At 36.8% G+C, this 19,303-nt stretch overlaps 1 protein-coding gene across 3 annotated transcripts; it reads right to left on the bottom strand.

Moving 5' to 3' along the window:
• Positions 1 to 756: 756 nt before the first annotated feature.
• LOC101747180 (uncharacterized) lies at positions 757 to 19,296 on the bottom strand. Of its 3 annotated transcripts, none has more exons than XR_009975570.1 (8): positions 17,900 to 19,296; positions 9,579 to 9,789; positions 7,529 to 7,885; positions 6,008 to 6,193; positions 4,753 to 4,874; positions 4,137 to 4,301; positions 1,908 to 2,647; positions 757 to 1,871 (listed from the first exon to the last, which is right to left on the bottom strand). XR_009975570.1 is itself a non-coding variant. In XM_004928288.5 (8 exons), the coding sequence occupies exons 1-8, from the start codon at positions 18,062 to 18,064 to the stop codon at positions 827 to 829; spliced, it is 1,668 nt and encodes a 555-aa protein (XP_004928345.1). In that variant the 5' UTR covers positions 18,065 to 19,296; the 3' UTR covers positions 757 to 826. The 3 variants fall into 3 exon arrangements, 2 of the variants coding, with proteins under 2 accessions (XP_004928345.1, XP_037873276.1); XM_004928288.5 differs by having other exon boundaries at positions 757 to 1,117; positions 2,477 to 2,647; XM_038017348.2 differs by lacking the exon at positions 9,579 to 9,789 and having other exon boundaries at positions 757 to 1,117; positions 2,477 to 2,647.
• Between the last annotated feature and the right edge of the window lie 7 nt (positions 19,297 to 19,303).

Raw genomic sequence — 19,303 nt, 5'->3', positions numbered from 1 at the left:
ATCCGTAGCACTGGCTGGTCAAGCTACTGCTTGATATCCCGAGATGATAACGCAGTTCTTTCTGCCGAACTTAGATGCTGTTAATGTGGCCAATATGGTTTAAATAAGACGTCGCCAAAAGCCATACAATCGGTGACACAATTCAATTACTGCACGAAACATTTTCAGACCTCTTGTGAGACCGCACGGGTAGGTACCACCACCCCACTTATTTTTGCCGTGAAGCAGTAATGCGTTTCGGTTTGAAAGGTGGGGCAGCTGTTGTAACTATAGTGAGACCTTAGAACTTATATCTCAAGGTGTGTGGCGCATTTACGTTGTAGATGTCTATGGGTTCCAGTAACCACTTAACACCAGGTGGGCTGTGAGCTCGTCCACACATCAAGGCAATAAAAAAAAAGTTGTCTTCGTGCTCTTTCGTTTCAGCGATTAGATTTGACCCCCTAAATGCTGTGATTACCACCATTCCTCACCAGATTTCTTCTAATGCCGTTTTTGAAATCAAAAGTCCATTTCATCAAGCTCCCGATCACGTACAAGAGGAAATTAAGCGCTGTATCAACGAAATTCAATCACAATTATCCAAAAAAAACGGTCTTGAAAAATCGCGCCAAAAGAGTGTGTACGTATCAGCAAAGCCGTGACGGCCATTTTCCAGATGTGTTATTCCAAAAGCAACCTTATCCAACCTACTTTATACTAAAATAATAGTCTAAAGATTGAAAACCGTGCTTTCAACTTAATAAAAAACGTGCGTTAATTTTGGGTCGCCCTTTATTTTTTAAAGATAATATATATAAACTTAAAATATAAAACTACATCAAAGTCAACAATATTGTTCCTTCAAGACTTTCCTCAGTATTTTCCCTGATGGATTTTTTGGTATACTGTCAACGAACGTAACGCTTTTTAATCTTTTAAAAGCGGCCACTTTCTCACTAACATAATCTAGAATGAGTTTTTCGTCCACTTTAGAATCCTTGTTGAGAACCACGAAAGCCCTGGGAGACTCTCCCGTGATTGGATCTGGTACTCCTACAACGGCCGCGTCGTACACGTCAGCATGCTCTTTGAGGACTGCTTCTAACTCAGCAGGAGCGACCTGGTAACCTTTCACCTGAGATTTAAAAAGGGTGTTTAGTATGTTTATGCAAAACATAATCGGGTCATAGAGCATAGTTTCTAATATATGATATATAACAGCCGTAGTTATAATAGTACTGTTGTTGAAATTATACTCCCCTAACTACGTTGAAATATAGGATTCACGTCCATATGCATTGGGTCTCTTAAATAATTGATGGAGAGCTTAGATTGGCCGCTTCTGTCAATTGACGTTAATATGAATACTGTCACCTTAAATGATGAGATTGAAGTTGAGACCTCAATCATATTGCGTAAAAGCCGTTCTACCTTTCAAATCTTAATTTATGGCCACTTCGTTAGAAATAGTCGAATTCTTGGTACTTATACATGCTGGGTCATAACATTGCCTAACACGAGTTTTATTTACGCGAATTTATTAAATTTTGCGACTGTGATGGCATTTTTTAGATGGATGTTATTCGTGGCAATATATATCCACCACTTTGGCCTGAAGTCGGACAACATGAAGCTTCGCGTCAAAGAGATTATCACAACCTTCCGTGTAGAGCTACTTAAGACATTTTGGATAAGCGAGAAGAGAATTATGAGGCTAGATATGAAATTAGGGCACTAAGTAAGAAAAGCGTTTAGTGGTAGGAAGCGACTTGGCTGTGACGGCATTACTGATATCCACGAGCGACGATGACTACTTGCCACCAGGTCGACATCAATGCGCCATTTCGAAAAAGTGGCACGATACGAATACCCTCTTGTCATGGCCGCCACTACATTCCACGACGAAATTCCACGACATTCCTCACGAAACTACATTCCCGATCCACACGATTCCGCACGGGTTGATACCACCACCCTGCTTAATTCTGCTGTGAAGCTGTAATGCGTTTCGGTTTGAAGGTCGGGGCAACCGTTGTACTGCTAAAACTGAGGCTCTTGTTTTGGTCGACGTCGCCCTAAACACGTCATTTCGGATCCTCTCGATCCAATAACGGTATTTAGGTACCCCAAGCATGGTCACCGTTTTTGTCGAACCCGTCGCTTGTGACGAAGGCCTCGGCGAGTAAACGCACAGACACAGCCCACTGAGTTTCTCTCCGGATTTTCTCAGCGTATCGCGATTCTGATCCGGTGGTAGATTCTGCGAAGCATTGCTCTTGCTAGGGCTAGTGTTAGCAACGTCGTTAGCTTAGAGCCCCGTGAGCTCACGTACTCCTTCGGTGAATCTAGCATGACCCCTCGAGGTCACCAGAACAGGAAAAAAAACACCTGGTGGACCCTGTGCTCATCTGCCTACAAAAGCACTAAAAACCTGAACTACTATCGACAAATGATGGAATTTAATTGTCTACGTATCGTTAGACAAATATATTACCTTAATAAGTTCCTTGAGTCTGTCGACAATGGTAACAATGCCGTCTTTGTTAATGCGGGCGAGGTCTCCGCTCCGGTACCAGCGTCCGTCAACAAACACCTCCTCGTTTGCTTTTGGATTGTCTTTGTACCCTCGCATGACGTTCGGGCCCTTAATGGGCAGCTCGCCGACCTGTTGATAAATCAATTAAATTGTAGAATGTAGAATTGGGACCGCGGCGCATAAAATAAAACTATTCCATTGTTGCATTTTTATAGCACTTTTCCAAAATCATCTTTATATAATTCAAATTTAACTCACACCTTCTTACGTTAAGTTCATTCAACCGTCTTCGCCATCTTGCTTTTCTCTGTCATTATCTTTCTCCCTTTCTTACCATTTTCTCTCACTCACATCTTAACGCTCCGTTCGACACTGTTTTCATACGTTCCGTTCTTACTAATCCTACATTGTTAGTGTAAAATGAATTTAGGAATTTCAAACGAAAACGAACCTTAATTAATACCTACTACTTTTAAGGTTTAATTTCGCGGTTTTTTTATTGTCCACTAGCTGACCCGGCAGACTTCGTAGTGCCTCAATCGATAAATAAAAGACCTAAGCTTTTGTATAAAATAAACTTAAAACAAACAAAAGGTACACATCAATGATAAAACAAAATTGTTATTTTTATTTACTTCCGAGCAATTTCATATTTTGCATTTTAAACCTTCTCTGGACTTCCACAAATAATTCAAGACCAAAATTAGTCAAATCGGTCCAGCCGCTCTCGAGTTTTAGCGAGACTAACGAACAGCAATCCATTTTTATATATATAGATGGATAATATGTTATTTCTGACATTTCGAATACTTTACCATTTTTATTTATGTCGTGAAAACCAAAGAAGGAAACTACCAAAAACAAAAAAAATTAAGAAGACATTTTAATTTAACGTTAAGCCACGACTTGGGTCTACCTATGGCATTGCTGACGTCCACAGCGACGGTAACGACTTACCATCAGGTGGTTCATATGCTCATCTGCCTACACGGGCATTAAGAAAAAGGTTGTGGGTTGTTTACAATGCCCATCGTACGACGCGAACTCAATAATAATTTTAATCTATCTTTACGTGAAACATATCGTCTTCTCGCATTAAAACTGTATAATCTCAAAAATTACTAATTTTACAAGAAAGTGTTTTAAAGGTTTAACATGTGATATTTTTAATACTACTCATCTTTGCAAGTTTAATTTTTTATTTTTTACCAGTTACATTATCTGTCTTTTAAAGTAAGATAAAATTATATATTAATTTCGTAGTAGTCAAAACATAATTAACTAAAAAAAAAAAAACTAAAACTAAACCACTCTTTTTGACAGTATTTATGAGAAAAATACTGGTGATACCAAATGATTCCGCATATTAGTTCAATTTCGAATATTTTTGGAAATTGTGCACTTTTAATGCGAAAAGACGATATGAGCTTTTCTTTTTAATACCTTTGTAAGCAAATTAGCATATGGCCCACCTGATGGTAAGTGGTCACCGTCGCTCATGGACGTCAGCAATGCCAGGGGCAGAGCCAAGTCGCTGCCTACCATTAAATGTAAATCTTTTGACAACGGCATTGATGTGAAGTCGAACTTCAATTCGGCTTGTTAAGGTGTTTTATACCTCATCCGGGCCTAAATTCTTCATGTCTGCATCGACGACTCTGAGCTGAACATTCGGCACAGCACAACCCACATCAGAGTAGTTTCTCTCGAAGTCTCTCGATCCTAACGTCACCAGGGGACTGGCTTCAGTCATTCCATAGGCTTGGTTGAACTGGATATCGGGCTGGAACCGACAGACAAAGGATATAATTAATCTATTTCGCCGGTAAGATAACCTCGTCCTATCAGATGTCTTATTAATTTGTTCGTGATTGTCTCCACAGTTTTTAACCTAGAATTATTTACAAATTAAATACTAAGCGAACACAAAAATTTTAAGACGCCCAACTTTTATCATAAAACATTGAATTTATGGATTCTATAGAAACACTGTCAGAAAAAACACATTTATTAGTGAATTTTTGAACTCTTAAAAATTCGAATAATGTGATTAGGTATTTATCAAACTAAGCAATAAAACAATGGAAAGATAAGTATGAAGCTAAAGGAAAAATGATGACTTAGTTACATGACACTGTAATATAGACAAGCAAATGTATGAATAATAATAATAGCTGGGAACACGCATTAATAATAACTGGGAAATGTTTGAATGATGTTCTCAAGATGTTTACCCGCGCTTTCTCTAAAAATTTGTGGATATCTGCTTCAGGTAGTGGCGCGGCGCCCGAAGTTACCACTTTCAAATGCTTTAAATGATCCCTCGTAGCTGCAGGATGCGCGCCGAGGAACAAAACTGAAAAGCATTAAGTTTTGAGGCAAGTGCGATATTGATTTTTGGGATCTTAGATCTTAGAGTTAGAATTAATTAGTGTTGCCCTTAAAATACCAGAAATAATTGTTCAGGTTTAGATAACCTCTTTTTTATTAAAATTTCTTCCCCACTTATTCGCTGGTAGCCTGAGGGGCTGGGTAGGTGAGCTCACGGACTCAACCTGAGAGAATTTGCTAACACTAGCCCTAGCAAGAGCAGTGTTTCGCAGAATCTACGACCGGATCGGAAACGCGACCCACTGAGAAGATCCAGCGAGAAACTCAGTGGATTGTGTTTAAAGGAGCTGGCTTCATAAATATTGGTATTTTAATGGATCTTTTCACAAAATATCTGCTCGGAAATCTGTCCTACCTGAGTAGCTAAAAATTACCCTGCAATACAAACAAAAAAAATCACAGAAATCAGTATAAAAATCGTGCTTCCGAACTTAAGGATATGTCTTTGATTACGATAAGAAAGTTGAAAATTTTGTATTATTGATGGTACGACCTCATGTGAGTCCGCACGGGTAGGTACCACCGCCCTGCCTATTTCTACCGTGAAGCAGTAACGCGTTTCGGTTTGAAGGGTGAGGCAGCCGTTGTAACCATACTGAGACCCGAGAACTTATATCTCAAGGTTGGTGGCGCATTTACGTTATAGATGTCTATGGGCTCCAGTAACCATTAAACACCAGGTGGGCTGTGAGCTCGTCCACCCATCTAAGCAATAAAAAAAATTACTGCATGTTTCAAGTAGATACACAATTGCTTCTTCTTCTCAGTCGTGTCACTCTTGACAGAGTGGTCGTGATCGTCATGTAGTGTTGGAAGGGTAGTAGTGTAGTAGTAGTGGCGGTATAACCATAATCCTGGCCAGTGGTCAGAAGAGGCTTCAGAGGCCATGGCGTTCAAATAACCTCAAAAAGTCTGGTGCAGAAGGCAAGGGGAAACCACTGCAACTAATTTCCCAAGAAAATCGTCATGGAAGTAAACATTATAGATACACAATAGACGACGCATTATCGCTGTGGTTATTAAAAAATTTAAACTCTGACAAATATTGTGTATCTAATCATAACGGTCAGTATCGTTTGGGAATATAATCAATATTACTAGTAGGTGGAGCAAGGTACATCAATTCCATCGGGTGTTTCAGCAGCGCATCCAGAAAGGTCCGTGGTTGGAAACTCGGAAGTGTTACCAGTTTCAATCCGACCGATAGCTTGTGCATCATCACAACCGAAAGGCCGTAAGTGTGGAACAACGGTAGGAGGCCCAGCGTCGAATCCTGGTTTGTTTCTAGAAAGGAAAACAAAAGATAGGGAATTATCAGTTTACGCTTAAACGTGTCGATCACCAATCTACATTTGCCTCTAGTAACTATGCAATTTTCAACGAATACTAATATCCCATTTCCACCAATCCCTCGTCAAAAATGACTAATTAAACTAATTCGGATGGTATTTTCGTGCCGCGCTAATGTTTTGAAATAAGTTTGAAATTGATAATATTGTTTTTATTTTTTTATTTTTTTTATTGCTTAGATGGGTAGACGAGTTCACAGCCCACCTGGTGTTAAGTGGTTACTGGAGCCCATGGAACATCTACAACGTAAATGCGCCACCCACCTTGAGATATAAGTTCTAAGATCTCAGTATAGTTACAACGGCTGCCCCACCCTTCAAACCGAAACGCATGACTGCTTCACGGCAGAAATAGGCAGGGCGGTGGTACCTACCCGCGCTGACTCACAAGAGGTCCTACCACCAGCAAGTTGTTACATTTGGGCTAATATTAAACTTGTTTAATTTAAATCAATTACCGCATAAATTCATTTTTAAGTAGTACACGAGTGATGAGATTGCGGGAACGAGACTGCGAGCCTACGAATAAATCTGCGAGCACAACTTTCTTTGTTAGCGAGAACAAATGAAACAAGAATCTTGTATGCTGTTAGATATAAGTCTTCGTGGCCTAAAGGTTAAGACGTCCGGTGCATTCGTATCTAGCGATGCACCGGTGTTCGAATCCCGCAGACGGGTACCAATTTTTCTAATGAAATACGTACTTAACAAATGTTCACGATTGACTTCCACGGTGAAAGAATAACATCGTGTAATAAAAATCAAACCCGCTAAATTATAATTTGCGTAATTACTGGTGGTATGACTTCTTGTGAGTCCGCACGAGTAGGTACCACCACCCCGCCTATTTCCGCCCTGAAGCAGTAATGCGTTTCGGTTTGAAGGGCGGGGTAGCCGTTGTAACTATACTGAGACCTTAGAACTTATATCTCAAGGTGGGTGGCGGATTTACGTTGTAGATGTCTATGAGCTCCAGTAAAACATACTAGCCGTACTCGCCCGCTTCGCTGGACATTTAAAATAAGCATTATTATTTATTGTCATTATTATTAGGGAGTCCAACGGTCATATAAATATTAGCTTATCCATTAAGTACATGTATTTTCTACATGGATACCAAGTTTCAAGTCAATCGGATGCATGGTTGCGTAGCTATAACGGAACATCCATAAAAATCACTGTAGATTTATATATATGTATAGATTAATCTCTTTTCTGCACAAATTCAATAGTACTTTAATGATAATTTAACAGCATACCCGCAACTGACCTGTCGTATATTCATATTGCCTCAATTCGGTGTCCTGTTGCGAAAAATTAGCAACTTTATTGGTGTGCGTTAATTCAACTGCCTTAGGGAGTCCGGTCGTGCCACTTGAATAAACCATAAAAGCGATATCATCCGACACCCTTTTAACCTCCTTTAGAATTTCAAAATCAATGTGCTTATCCTCTGTCAGTTCTTTAAATGATATCGTCCCTTCTGGCTGTTGACTGTCGATATTCACAGCAATGATTTTCAGATCCTTCTTTGATAGTTCTAAAGATTTTTTGACGTTGGGAACCAAATCTGGCAGGGTTATCACAATCTTAGCGCCCGATGTGTCCAGCTGTCGTTGTATTTCGTCTAGAATTCGAAGTAGTTATTATAAAAAAAAGGGTGCGTGTACTTATGTACGCGCGTAAGAAGTTATACTTTACTTTTTTTTTTAATATTAAATAATGAATAATAAATATTTAACGTTAATAATTTAATAATATTTAGTATGAATTATATTAAATAATAATTTTGTCATTTATATTACTAAAAAATGAATGCTAATAACACTTTTTTTACGAGTGTAGGTACATAGGTACATTCGCGAAAGTTCACCTGCGGCTATATTCAGACTCGCCAGGTTACGTCGGTCGTATTGTAATGAGCAATTTAGTGGGCAACTTCATTCTGTTAATTTTGTGTCACGGTGCGCGCGCATCGTAAAATTTCACTCTCATCAATTTTTCATAACGCGCCTAAAGAAATATAACTTCAAAAACAATGTATATTTTTTCATACTTCTTTTTATTTTATTAATTATTAGCGAAACGGACATGTAAAAATTATAATGTTATATGATGTTTAAAAACTAAAAACTCCGATTTAAATAGCAAACCGAAGCAATTGTTGTATTTATTGTTTTTTTTTAGGTCCTTAATGCGTGTGCCAGTCTTAAAATCGCAGTAAATATCTTTCAAAGATTCAGTTAAATACAAACAAATATACAAAACTATTTATTGAGAATAATAAAAGTGTATTAAAATAAGAAGACGAATAAATTATCATGTCAAGACAGAGTAAGTAATTAATTTTCTCCCACTTTTAATTCTTATCACCATAAATATGATATGTATTTCTGATGACTTAAACAATAACAGCTTAATTATACAACCATTAAGATGATTTGATAATAAGGTTGGAATTTTGATTGTTTGTGTTTTAACGGTAGGCGATGTCGCAGGCCATCAGATTTTAAATGGTTACTCTAAGCCCACAGTAACAGCTACAATTCCGTCACCTATGTTGTACCATAAAGTCAGTCTCAATACCAGTAATTACGGAAACTTATTCCCAAACAAAAAAATTAAATACTCATTTTGTCTACACTAGGCCATCGCACTCATATATGAAGTGGTGCGCAGTTACCATTTCCTTCGTGCGGAGTCGGCAGGTTGCTTCATCAGCCAGGTTCCTTCCAGCAAGCAAATTTAACTTATTAAGACTCTTAAATACTTTCATGAATTTCTAACTAACAGTGCTCGAATGCTGTGTTTGACGAAGTTATTTCTGTCTAGCTCAGTGATGGGCAAAGTACGGCCCGCGGAAGTGTTTAATCCGGCCCACCGAGAGTCCATCCATCCTAAATACTCTAGTCAACATTTTGGCGCGTAAAATAAAATCTGACGTTTATAATTGAAAATCTTCGAATTTTGAATGAAAGCTGCAATCCGCCATCAAACTTGCCATCATTATTAGTATCTCGGCAGTCCGTCACAGGTATTAGTTTATTTATTGAAAAATAATCATTCCTTTCACCTATCTATCACACGCCTCACGTCTCACACGCCTAACAAGGCGTAAAAGTAAAAGGTAATATTTTGTTTATTAAAAAGGTTTAATACAAAATGCATTTTTTCTATAATTCTGGCTCTGCTCTAGAATTTCTTAAACTTTGTGGCCCGCCATTACAAATGTTTGCCCACCACTGGTCTAGCTCAATACGGCCAATCAACAATTGTCAATTTGTGTAACTAATACCTGGTTCAATTGAAAATATACTCACATGGCGTGTAAATTGGGTTTATAGTTGTGACTATACCCCCAGCCGCTAGTACGCCAAACACGGACACAGGATACTCTGGAACGTTCGGTAGAAGTATTGCGATGACGTCACCGTCTCTTAATTTGAATTTCTTTCGCAGATTAGCACCAAGAGTACGCGAACATTTGTAAAGTTCTTCAAAAGTGTAGGCGCGGTTTGTAACGCCACATACCTGTACGATCAGATTTGAAGCTGTATAAACACAACAAATAGATCGTACAATCACACTTAACGATGACTCTTTACTGGTGGTAGTCTTGTGAGTCCGCATGATTAGGTACCACCACCCTGCTTAATTCTGCTGTGAAGCTGTAATGCGTTTCGGTTTGAAGGTCAGGGCAGCCGTTGTACTGTTAAAACTGAGGCCTTTTAGCTCTTGTTTTGAAGTGGGTGGCAGCATTTACGTTATAGATGTCTATGGACTCCAGTAACCACTTTACGTCCATCAAGTGGGCCGAGAGCTCGTCCACCAATGTAAGCAATAAAAAAAAACATGCATAATGTTATTCTTTCATAGTGGAATTCGTTCATAAGCACGTCTTAAATTAGTTCGCATTTATTTAGAAAAAAAACCTAATGACGCTCACAACAATCTTAACTCTTTAGTTTTCATTATATTAGTAAAGTTTAGGTCCAATCGTCAAAGACATCGACATCGGCATATTGGACACGACACAGCCGAACTTGTAATGTTATTTAAAATGAATGACATTGTTTCTTGTTTCGATTGTTTGGATCGTGTTCAATTATTTGCTACTGGTATTAAAATTAAATGGCCATCAAGAGATAATTGTAGACAAAATTATTTATCACATCGTAAGAAGACGCTGCCATGCTTTGCTTTCGTGAAATGTGTGATATACAGTATCAATTATTTAAGGTATTTCGTATTTTGATAGTATTTTCCGAAATTACCAAGAACTAAACCTGTCAAATTTCGAATCGGTCGAATAAGCTCCGCATGAACGCTTGTGGTGCATTATGAAGCAAAGCAAAACAAACGTGGTGGTGGGACTGGTGATAGGACCTCTTGGGAGTCCGCACGGATAGGTACCACCACCCCGCCTATTTCCATCGTGAAGCAGTAATGCGTTTCGATTCAAAGGGTAGGGTAGCCGTTGTAACTATACTGAGACCTTAGAACTTATATCTCGAGATGGGTGGCGCATTTGCGTTGTAGATGTCTATGGGCTCCAGTAACCACTTAACATCAGGTGGGCTGTGAGCTCGTCCTTACAACTAAACAATAAAAAAAAAAGGACATACATTATATAAATTAGGTGTAGTGTGGTTGAATTGAAGATACTGTAAGCGTTGTTTTGTGAAGCGCGGAACCAATCTCCAACAATGCTCTAGTCGAAATGGCGCTCAGAGAATTTGAAGTTTTCAACGTATAAAGCGTTCCACTAAATGCAAATTATGCAAATAATTAGTTTAACTACTGTTATTATAACGAAACTCCTTTTTTTTAATTTCCGTCTCTCTAGTCGTTTTAGGTAATCTTCGAAATGGCTGTATACTGTCGCATGCCTGATGTAATAAGAAGTGATTTGTATACTTTTATTTTAGAAAAATATTTAAAATTTCCACGTCGAAAAAAAAAGCCATCAAATCGTGAACAAAGTCAAATTCAGAAAGGGAATGTTTCTTTTTTTTATAATTATTTTACGGTGTTGATGAATAAGTCGATGACTGACTACACAATGTAGGGCTTTAAGCTTCATTAACCAATACAATATACAAATAATGTAATATAACAATAACAATAGACAACGAACTTTAGACGCTTATTTAAATTTAGAATCGGAAAATTAAAATAATCATTTTCTCTTCATTGATCTTATCTTAACGTAATATATTACACTTGTATGATGCGGTAAAAGATAATTGTTAGGGAACCGACTAAAATTCCCTTTTCCTAATCCACGCCATCTATCGGCATAATGAAGAAATGTAACGCGCCTCCTAGCGGGCGAAGAAAAGAACTAGAGTCGACGTTTTCGAACCGCGCGCGCGCCAAATTAAAAAGGTCTTTTAATTCAAAAATACCGTAAAATGGGGCGATTAGGGACAAATTCCAACTTTATGAGCAATTTTAAGGTAGTTGTTGATGTATATAATGCTATATCAGGATCAAAATGATTGAGTCTTGGGGGCATCTTTGTTGTCTAATTTAAAATTATGCAACTAGCATTCCAGTTTAAGCAAAAAACGCAAAAAAAGGTGTAATCCCTATTTACCCGAAAATTGCGGTTAATTGGGACGAAATGAGAAATTTGCTAGGGCTGGCACTACTTTTATTTTTATATATAGTTTTAATTTATTTATTTATTTAGTTGCACCAACAAAGTGATCATCAATAAAAAAAATTGAAAAACTGACAAAAGTACATGGCAGACATCACCTCAATTATAGGTGCAATCGACAGTGCTGATATTTCTATCTGGGTTAAGAGATTAGGTGTGTCGGTTATTCCATGGATTAATCATATGAATACCCCCACTCTGAACAAATATTAAATATTTTATTATGTATTACTTAGACATTTTTGTCCACCTTGAGATTTCATTGATCTTGTTACATGTCTCTGCAAAATCGACTTACTTATATTAAATTGCTTATCTATTTCAACTAAAGACTTATTCCCAATTTCGCTTCGAATAAACCAGATTTTTACCAACAAATTTAAAAAATATTGTTATAACTACATAGACAACCCTACAAACCTGTACCTATTTATACTTAGGTCGTTTCCATTTCACGTATTCTCATCCCAATTGACCCCTTTTTCGTTATTATTTGTACCTAAGACGTCCCCAATATCCCCAAAAACAACAGATTTTTACATGTATTTTTATTTAATCAAATACATTAAAACCAATAACAACTGAGACTTACCTTTAATATATATGCTGGTTCAAACACTAAATAACGTTTATAAATCATAGTCGTCTTCTATTATTATCAAATAAATAAAAGAGAGCAAAGTTTCTAGCACTAAAATAATTACCACCACAGGAAGTTAATTTGAAACGCGATTTTTTATAAGTTAGCAGCTATTATCATGCATATTCAGAGTTGTTTTGTGAACTTTCAACATTCTACTATTAAACTACAAAAAATTGAAGATTTTGCAACGAATTTATAACTTATATTGAGCGTCGAAAGATTTTCCCGGTTTTTTCCCGATTCGCCTGTCAATCCCTAATCGCCCCATTTTACCGGTACTGTTTTTCGCAAACTTTGCGATTCAACTTGTGCGTGTGTCCGTGTATTAAAAACTCCAGCATCCAGAGCAGTGCCCCGGGGACAGAAGACCACAAAATATAGAAAGCAATCATTTGTGAGTACCTTCCCCTTTTTAGTCGGTTTAGTTTCTGGGAATTTAAATTTAACTCAACAAACTTGTTTACACAACAATAATAAACAAATTTCAAGACGTTTATCGAATCTTTTATTTTTATTTTTTTATTGCTTAGATGGGTGGACGAGCTCACAGCCCACCTGGTGTTAAGTGGTTACTGGAGCCCATAAACATCCACAACGTAAATGCGCCACCCACCTTGAGATATAAGTTCTAAGGTCTCAAGGTTAGTTACAACGGCTGCCCCACCCTTCAAACCGAAACGCATTACTGCTTCGCGGCAGAAATGGGCAGGGTGGTGGCACCTACCCGTGCGGACTCACAAGAGGTCTTACCATTCAATTACTCGCTACAATTTTGTGGGTGGCGCATTTACGTCGTAGATGTCTATGGGCTCCAGTAACCACTTAACACCAAGTGGGCTGTGAGCTCGTCTACCCATCTAGCAATAAAAAAATTAAAATTACAATGGCACAAGCAAAGTCTTCGTTTTCACAAAAAAAAAAGGTAAAAATATTCTCATTACAATAACTCATACCTTTGTGTGTTGTGTAATTCATATTTTCCTATATAAATAATTCATAACATAATAAAAACTTATCTATTTGATAAAACAAGATTACAATTTAATTGTGTCGGTACCTATCGTAATAGTATAGAGGCTCAATTTAGGCATTTTAGAGAAAGATAAAAAAAAATCAATATTCATTTTCATTATCCATTTTACACACAACTAGCGGCCCGCTCCGGCTCCGCTCGGGTCTTTAACAAAAATTTCAACGATATTGGACGTTGTTATATTTTTTAAAATAAAAGAACACTTATTACAGCATATCTATAATAGTTAGACATATTATTATGCTGTCGCGACATTTTTTATAAATAATAATGTGTTTTTCAAAGTCGTAGTTATTTTATTCTATCATTAATAGTTTTCGCAGGGCACGCGATGTAAAGAATATTTTAGGTAATTTTTTTACACTTTGGGTTACATTATTGGAGTCTAAGTAAGGATCCCTAATTTTTTCAAAAAATATTATAAGCCTACTTATGTCACTCGGGAAGAGTGGAGCTTCCAAACAATGAATGAATTTTTCAAATAGGTTCAGTAGCTTCGGAGCCTATTCAATACAAACAAACAGATCTTTCCTCTTTATAATATTAGTATAGAAGTATAGATTTATTATTAGCCGGGAACAAGTCACGCACGGTCTTCCGACTCCAATTACGGTTCCCTGTACTATGGAAACCACTGACAGAAATCTATACTAATATTAGAAAGCTGAAGAGTTTGTTTGTTTGAACGCGCTAATCTTAGGTACTACTGGTCCGATTTGTCCGAAAAATTATTTCAGTGTTAGATAGCCCATTTATCGAGGAAGGCTATATAGCATCACGCTAAGACCAATGCAAGGGGAGCACCAATAAAGAATGTTTCAAATCGGTTTTTTCTCCTTTTGAGAACTTCCACTGCGTGCGCTGCGGAAATGGTTAAAGTTCAGTTAAAAGTTAGTTAAAAATTATGTATGGCAGAATCATTCCCCTTTAAAAGATCTAAAAAAAAGTCCGCGACAGCATATGTTTATAGGCTGGCTCACTCTAATCTTTTTTATGCTAACCGAATTTGTTCTAAAATAAAGCATTGTCTGTGAAGATGTTTTTATAAATATGATATTAATCCTTATCCCAGTAAATACATTATTCATTACAAGTATTTAATTTTAAAGCAATTTGCCCTCACTTCACTTCACAAATCACTTCAAGATAGGCTTTGAAAATCATAGATTTTTCTGGATTTCTCCAGGATCTCATCATCAGATCGGGAAGTCTACCCTATCGAACAAAAAAAGAAAAAAGAATTATCAGAATCGGTTCGTGCATTCTCGAGAAATCGGTGAACATACATAGATATAAAAATGGTGGTGGATTTAGTTATTGCGTCACAAAAACTCGAAAGAAGTATAACTCGATAGCAAAATAATCTAGACCGGAATACCACCTTAACTCATGTGCCGCGTTTTTCAATGATCACCGATTTATAAAGAATCAAATTAAAGCTTTATTCCGTAGTGGTAGGACGTCTTGTTGGCTTGCACGGGTACCTACCGCCACCCTACCTGCTTCTGACATGAAACAGTAATGCGTTTCGATTTGAAGGGTAGGACAGCCGTTGCATTATACTATAAGTCTGTACTAATATCTCAAGATGCGTGGCGGTATTTACGTTTTCAATGTCTACAGCCTGCGATAACCACTTAACATCAGGTTAACAACAGACTAATGCTATACAAAGCACAGGTATGGCCTCGCGTGGAGTACTGCTCCCACCTCTAGGCCGGGGTTCCCAAATACCAGCTTCTTCCATTTGACTCCATACGGAAGAGGGCGGTTCGGATTGTCGATAATCCCATTCTCACGGATCGTTTGGAACCTCTGGGTCTGCGGAGGGACTTCGGCTCCCTCTGTATTTTGTACTGTATGTTCTATGGGGAGTGCTCTGAGGAATTGTTCGAGATGATACCATCATCTCGTTTTTACCATCGCACCGCCCGCCACCGGAGTAGAGTTCATCCATACTACCTGAAGCCGCTGCATTCATCCACAGTGCGTTTCCAGAGATCTTTTTTGCGACGTACCATTCTGCTTTGGAATGAGCTCCCCTCCACGGTGTTTTCCGAGCGTTATGACATGTCCTCCTTCAAACGAGGCTTTTGGAGAGTATTAAGCGGTAGGCAGCGGCTTGGCTCTGCCCCAGGCATTGCTGAAGTCCATGAGCGACGATAGCCACTCACCATCAGGTGAGCCGTATGCTCGTCTGCTTACAAGGGCAATAAAAAAAGGTGGGCAGTGAGCTCGTCTATTCATCTTAACAATAAAATAATGTAAATGTGTGTATGTATGGGTCATACACAAAAAGGGTAAAAAAAGTGTTATAGCAATGTATCATCTAAAAGAGCAAATTGGCGAATATTTGAAAGAATTTAAATCGTAAAGGTACTATATTACTACTCATTTTAATCGTATCTTGTAAAATATTACATTTCATAAATTTATTTTGATGGCGTTAAACATCAAAAAATCTCTTCCTGTGGACTGTTACAAGACGAAGGTATAATGTTTGAGCCATGTTTAAAAATAGTTAAAGTACCCTATATATTAAAATTATTTACTTGTAACACAAACAATATAATAAAGATGATAATATTGAGAATAACAAAAATATATCGTTACTATCTGTATACAATAAATCCAATAAACTTATGGTTACATGAAATGGAGTCTTTTCTGTGGACGTGATAAAACGACATTAAATTTTAATTTATTCGACCGCATTAAGTTTTTTTTTTTTAACTGTTGGCATCACTAAATAGTGGCCATTCTGGCGTTTGATATTTTGTTGTTTCGATTCCAGTGCGAGTGAAAATATATTTTTTATTCCAAAACACACATAAACGTAAAAGATCAAGTGTTCTTTCCTGTTCCAATTATAGACATGTAAATATTATCTATAAAAATGTATATTTATTGTTTTTATATGAGCATTTAGTACAAGTAAATGAAAAGCATGTTGCTTGATTTCTAACCTTAAAGGTAATTTCTTTACGCAAGAGTTTTTATAATACATCTTTTCTGTGGACATCTTTCCTGTGGTCCCGATGTCCACCGAAAAGACTATGTCCACAGAAAATGTGTAAGAAACATACCTTAGTAGGTCTAAGTAGAGAAAGTAGTAATTAGAAAAATAGTTGAACCGAGGGCCTACTCCTTTTTTAAAGTTGGTTAGAAAGAGGTTTGATTTTGGCAACATTTGATATTCTAAGTTAGAGCCTCAAACTTTTTAGTACATTTTATATTCGCAATAAAAAAAATTATAAATCTAATCAATGTAAATAGAGGAAACGAAAACATTTTTTTTATTTTTATTGATTTCGTTCAGGGGGTTCAACCCTTGGGTCGTGGGTTGGTCCTTATCTTGCTTCGTTTTAGTTCATGCTGATTCAGACGATTCTGATAGTTCTCTGGAAATATTTTGAAATAATCAAAGTCCTTAAATTTCATTACATTGCATATTAAAATTCATTAGCTATTTAAAGAATTATATAAGAGTAATGTACCATGGCTGTAAAATTATTATCATTCGAAATTTTGTTTTGTTTCATAAGTCCACCGAAGGGATTTTCCTTTTTGTAGACATTATTATTTTATTTTTTATTTTCCAATTAATGTGATTACTTTGACATTTTATTTGCGTTTCGGTATTCGTTTATATCAGTGGCTACATGTGTTTGATTATGTTGTCTTAATATATTTTAGCTTACGCTGCATCACAGCTTTTCATCTCTCTTGTAGACTAAATCGTCTCTTCTGTGGTCCGCAAAAATATAAAAATTGCGATTATGCCAGATTAAGACATATTGATCTCGGTTACAGTGATTAAAAGATTGATAATCAATAGCTAAATAATAAATAGTTTGTTTCACACTGATTCTGAGATATTTTTTTGCTGCACTTTTTAATTCTTTATTTGTGTATGACCCGTATATATGTAGTCTGACATAAAATAATTAAATTTAAAATTGAATGCAATTTTATTTTATTAGACGTCCGCACGTAACATTTTCATTATACTTGTGCATTTCATAAAAAATGTTTAAAGCATCGCACCGTGTTATAAAATTCATAATTCAATTTAAAGGCTTAATTATTATTTGGTAAGTCGTCTAGTTATTATTGTATGGGAACAACATTTCTTGGGGACTCATAATTTGTCCTTCCTAGTAGATTCGTCAAGTAGATTGTTCGTATTGTTGTTGTCTCTAATAAACTCTGTCAATCCATTAAGCAGCATGTAATCCTATCTGAATTCTACTCAGTACGAATTAAAAAAAATATAATAAAATGTATTAAAAATAATTACCACAGCTGTTTTCGTTGCCCATTTATCCAGATTTCTAAACACATACTCGTATATTGTAGTATCGGGCACTTCTATATCCCGATAGGGAGAATACACCACATTATCGGGAGTCCATACATTTTTTCTGGCAACACAGAAACTACGACGAATAATTTTAGAGAACATCTCTTTAATGTATTTTTTTCTATCACAAGCTATCGCACTAAACAAGTTTTACACACAAGAAACACTTGTTTTATTAGAGTTTTACTACAGCTACGTTCTAGAGTCTAGACTACAGCTACCTACGTCCAAAATATCATCAATTTATATCTAATATATTTTTTTCGATAACTAAAGACGTGTTCGAAGCAACGCGCGTCGCTGTTGTATGCATAGGTCTCATACGATATGCACTAACTACGTCATACCCTGATGTTTTAGCGTATTCAAGTTCAATAACATTTTAAACACTCATTATATAACATTGCGGTTATATCAGCGGTTGTGTCGTTAATCGACAATTTAATATTCACTGGCAATTTAATATTTCGATTTAATTCACGCATTGGATATTCTGTTTTAGTTTTATCATTGTTTTGTTTTCTATTTTTATCGTATCGATTAAATTCATTAGCAATTTAATATTTCGATATAATTCACGTATTGGATATTCTGTTTCGGTTTTATTGTTGTTTTTTTTTTTTTGTCTATTTTTAGCGTAGATGCGAAATTAACTGATTTTAGTTTTTTTTTTTTCATGTGACTCCCAACTAAAATTCATCAGTGGCCGCTAAACAAGATAAAAACCGGTCTAACATAGCAGATAAAGGGGATGTTTTGGATCTGCCTGTTTAAATATGATATGTATATTCGCAGTTTAATGCGAATTTCTTGATAAAAATTTTTTTTATTTGTGTATTTGGAATTGAAAATGTTTTTTTATTTATTGCTTAGATGGGTGGACGAGCTCACAGCCCACCTGGTGTTAAGTGGTTACTGGAGCCCATGACATCCACAACGTAAATGCGCCACCCACCTTGAGATATAAGTTCTAAGGTCTCAAGTAAGTTACAACGGCTGCCCCACCCTTCAAACCGAAACGCATTACTGCTTCACGGCAGAAATAGGCAGGGTGGCGGTACCTACCCGCGCGGACTCACAAAAGGTCCTACCACCAGTAAAAATGTATCGCTGGTTGCGGTGAGACATTCGCAAAACCCGTCGTGTCAAGAATGAATGTTTTCTGCTACGGGGTTTTAACTCAGATGAACAATTAAAGCCTCTTGATTTACTAGTCGAAGCCTTTAGCTATCAAACTTACAATTGGCACACTCGGAATACACCGATGATCGTTTGGAACAAGCCATCTTACGTAATAACCTCGGACATGTCTACACATTTATTGTTCTTTTTTTTCTAGTA

Source organism: Bombyx mori, chromosome 18, assembly GCF_030269925.1.
Source record: "Bombyx mori chromosome 18, ASM3026992v2".
Classification (NCBI taxonomy): Eukaryota; Metazoa; Arthropoda; class Insecta; order Lepidoptera; family Bombycidae; genus Bombyx; species Bombyx mori.
This window is presented reverse-complemented; position numbering and strand designations above follow the sequence as displayed.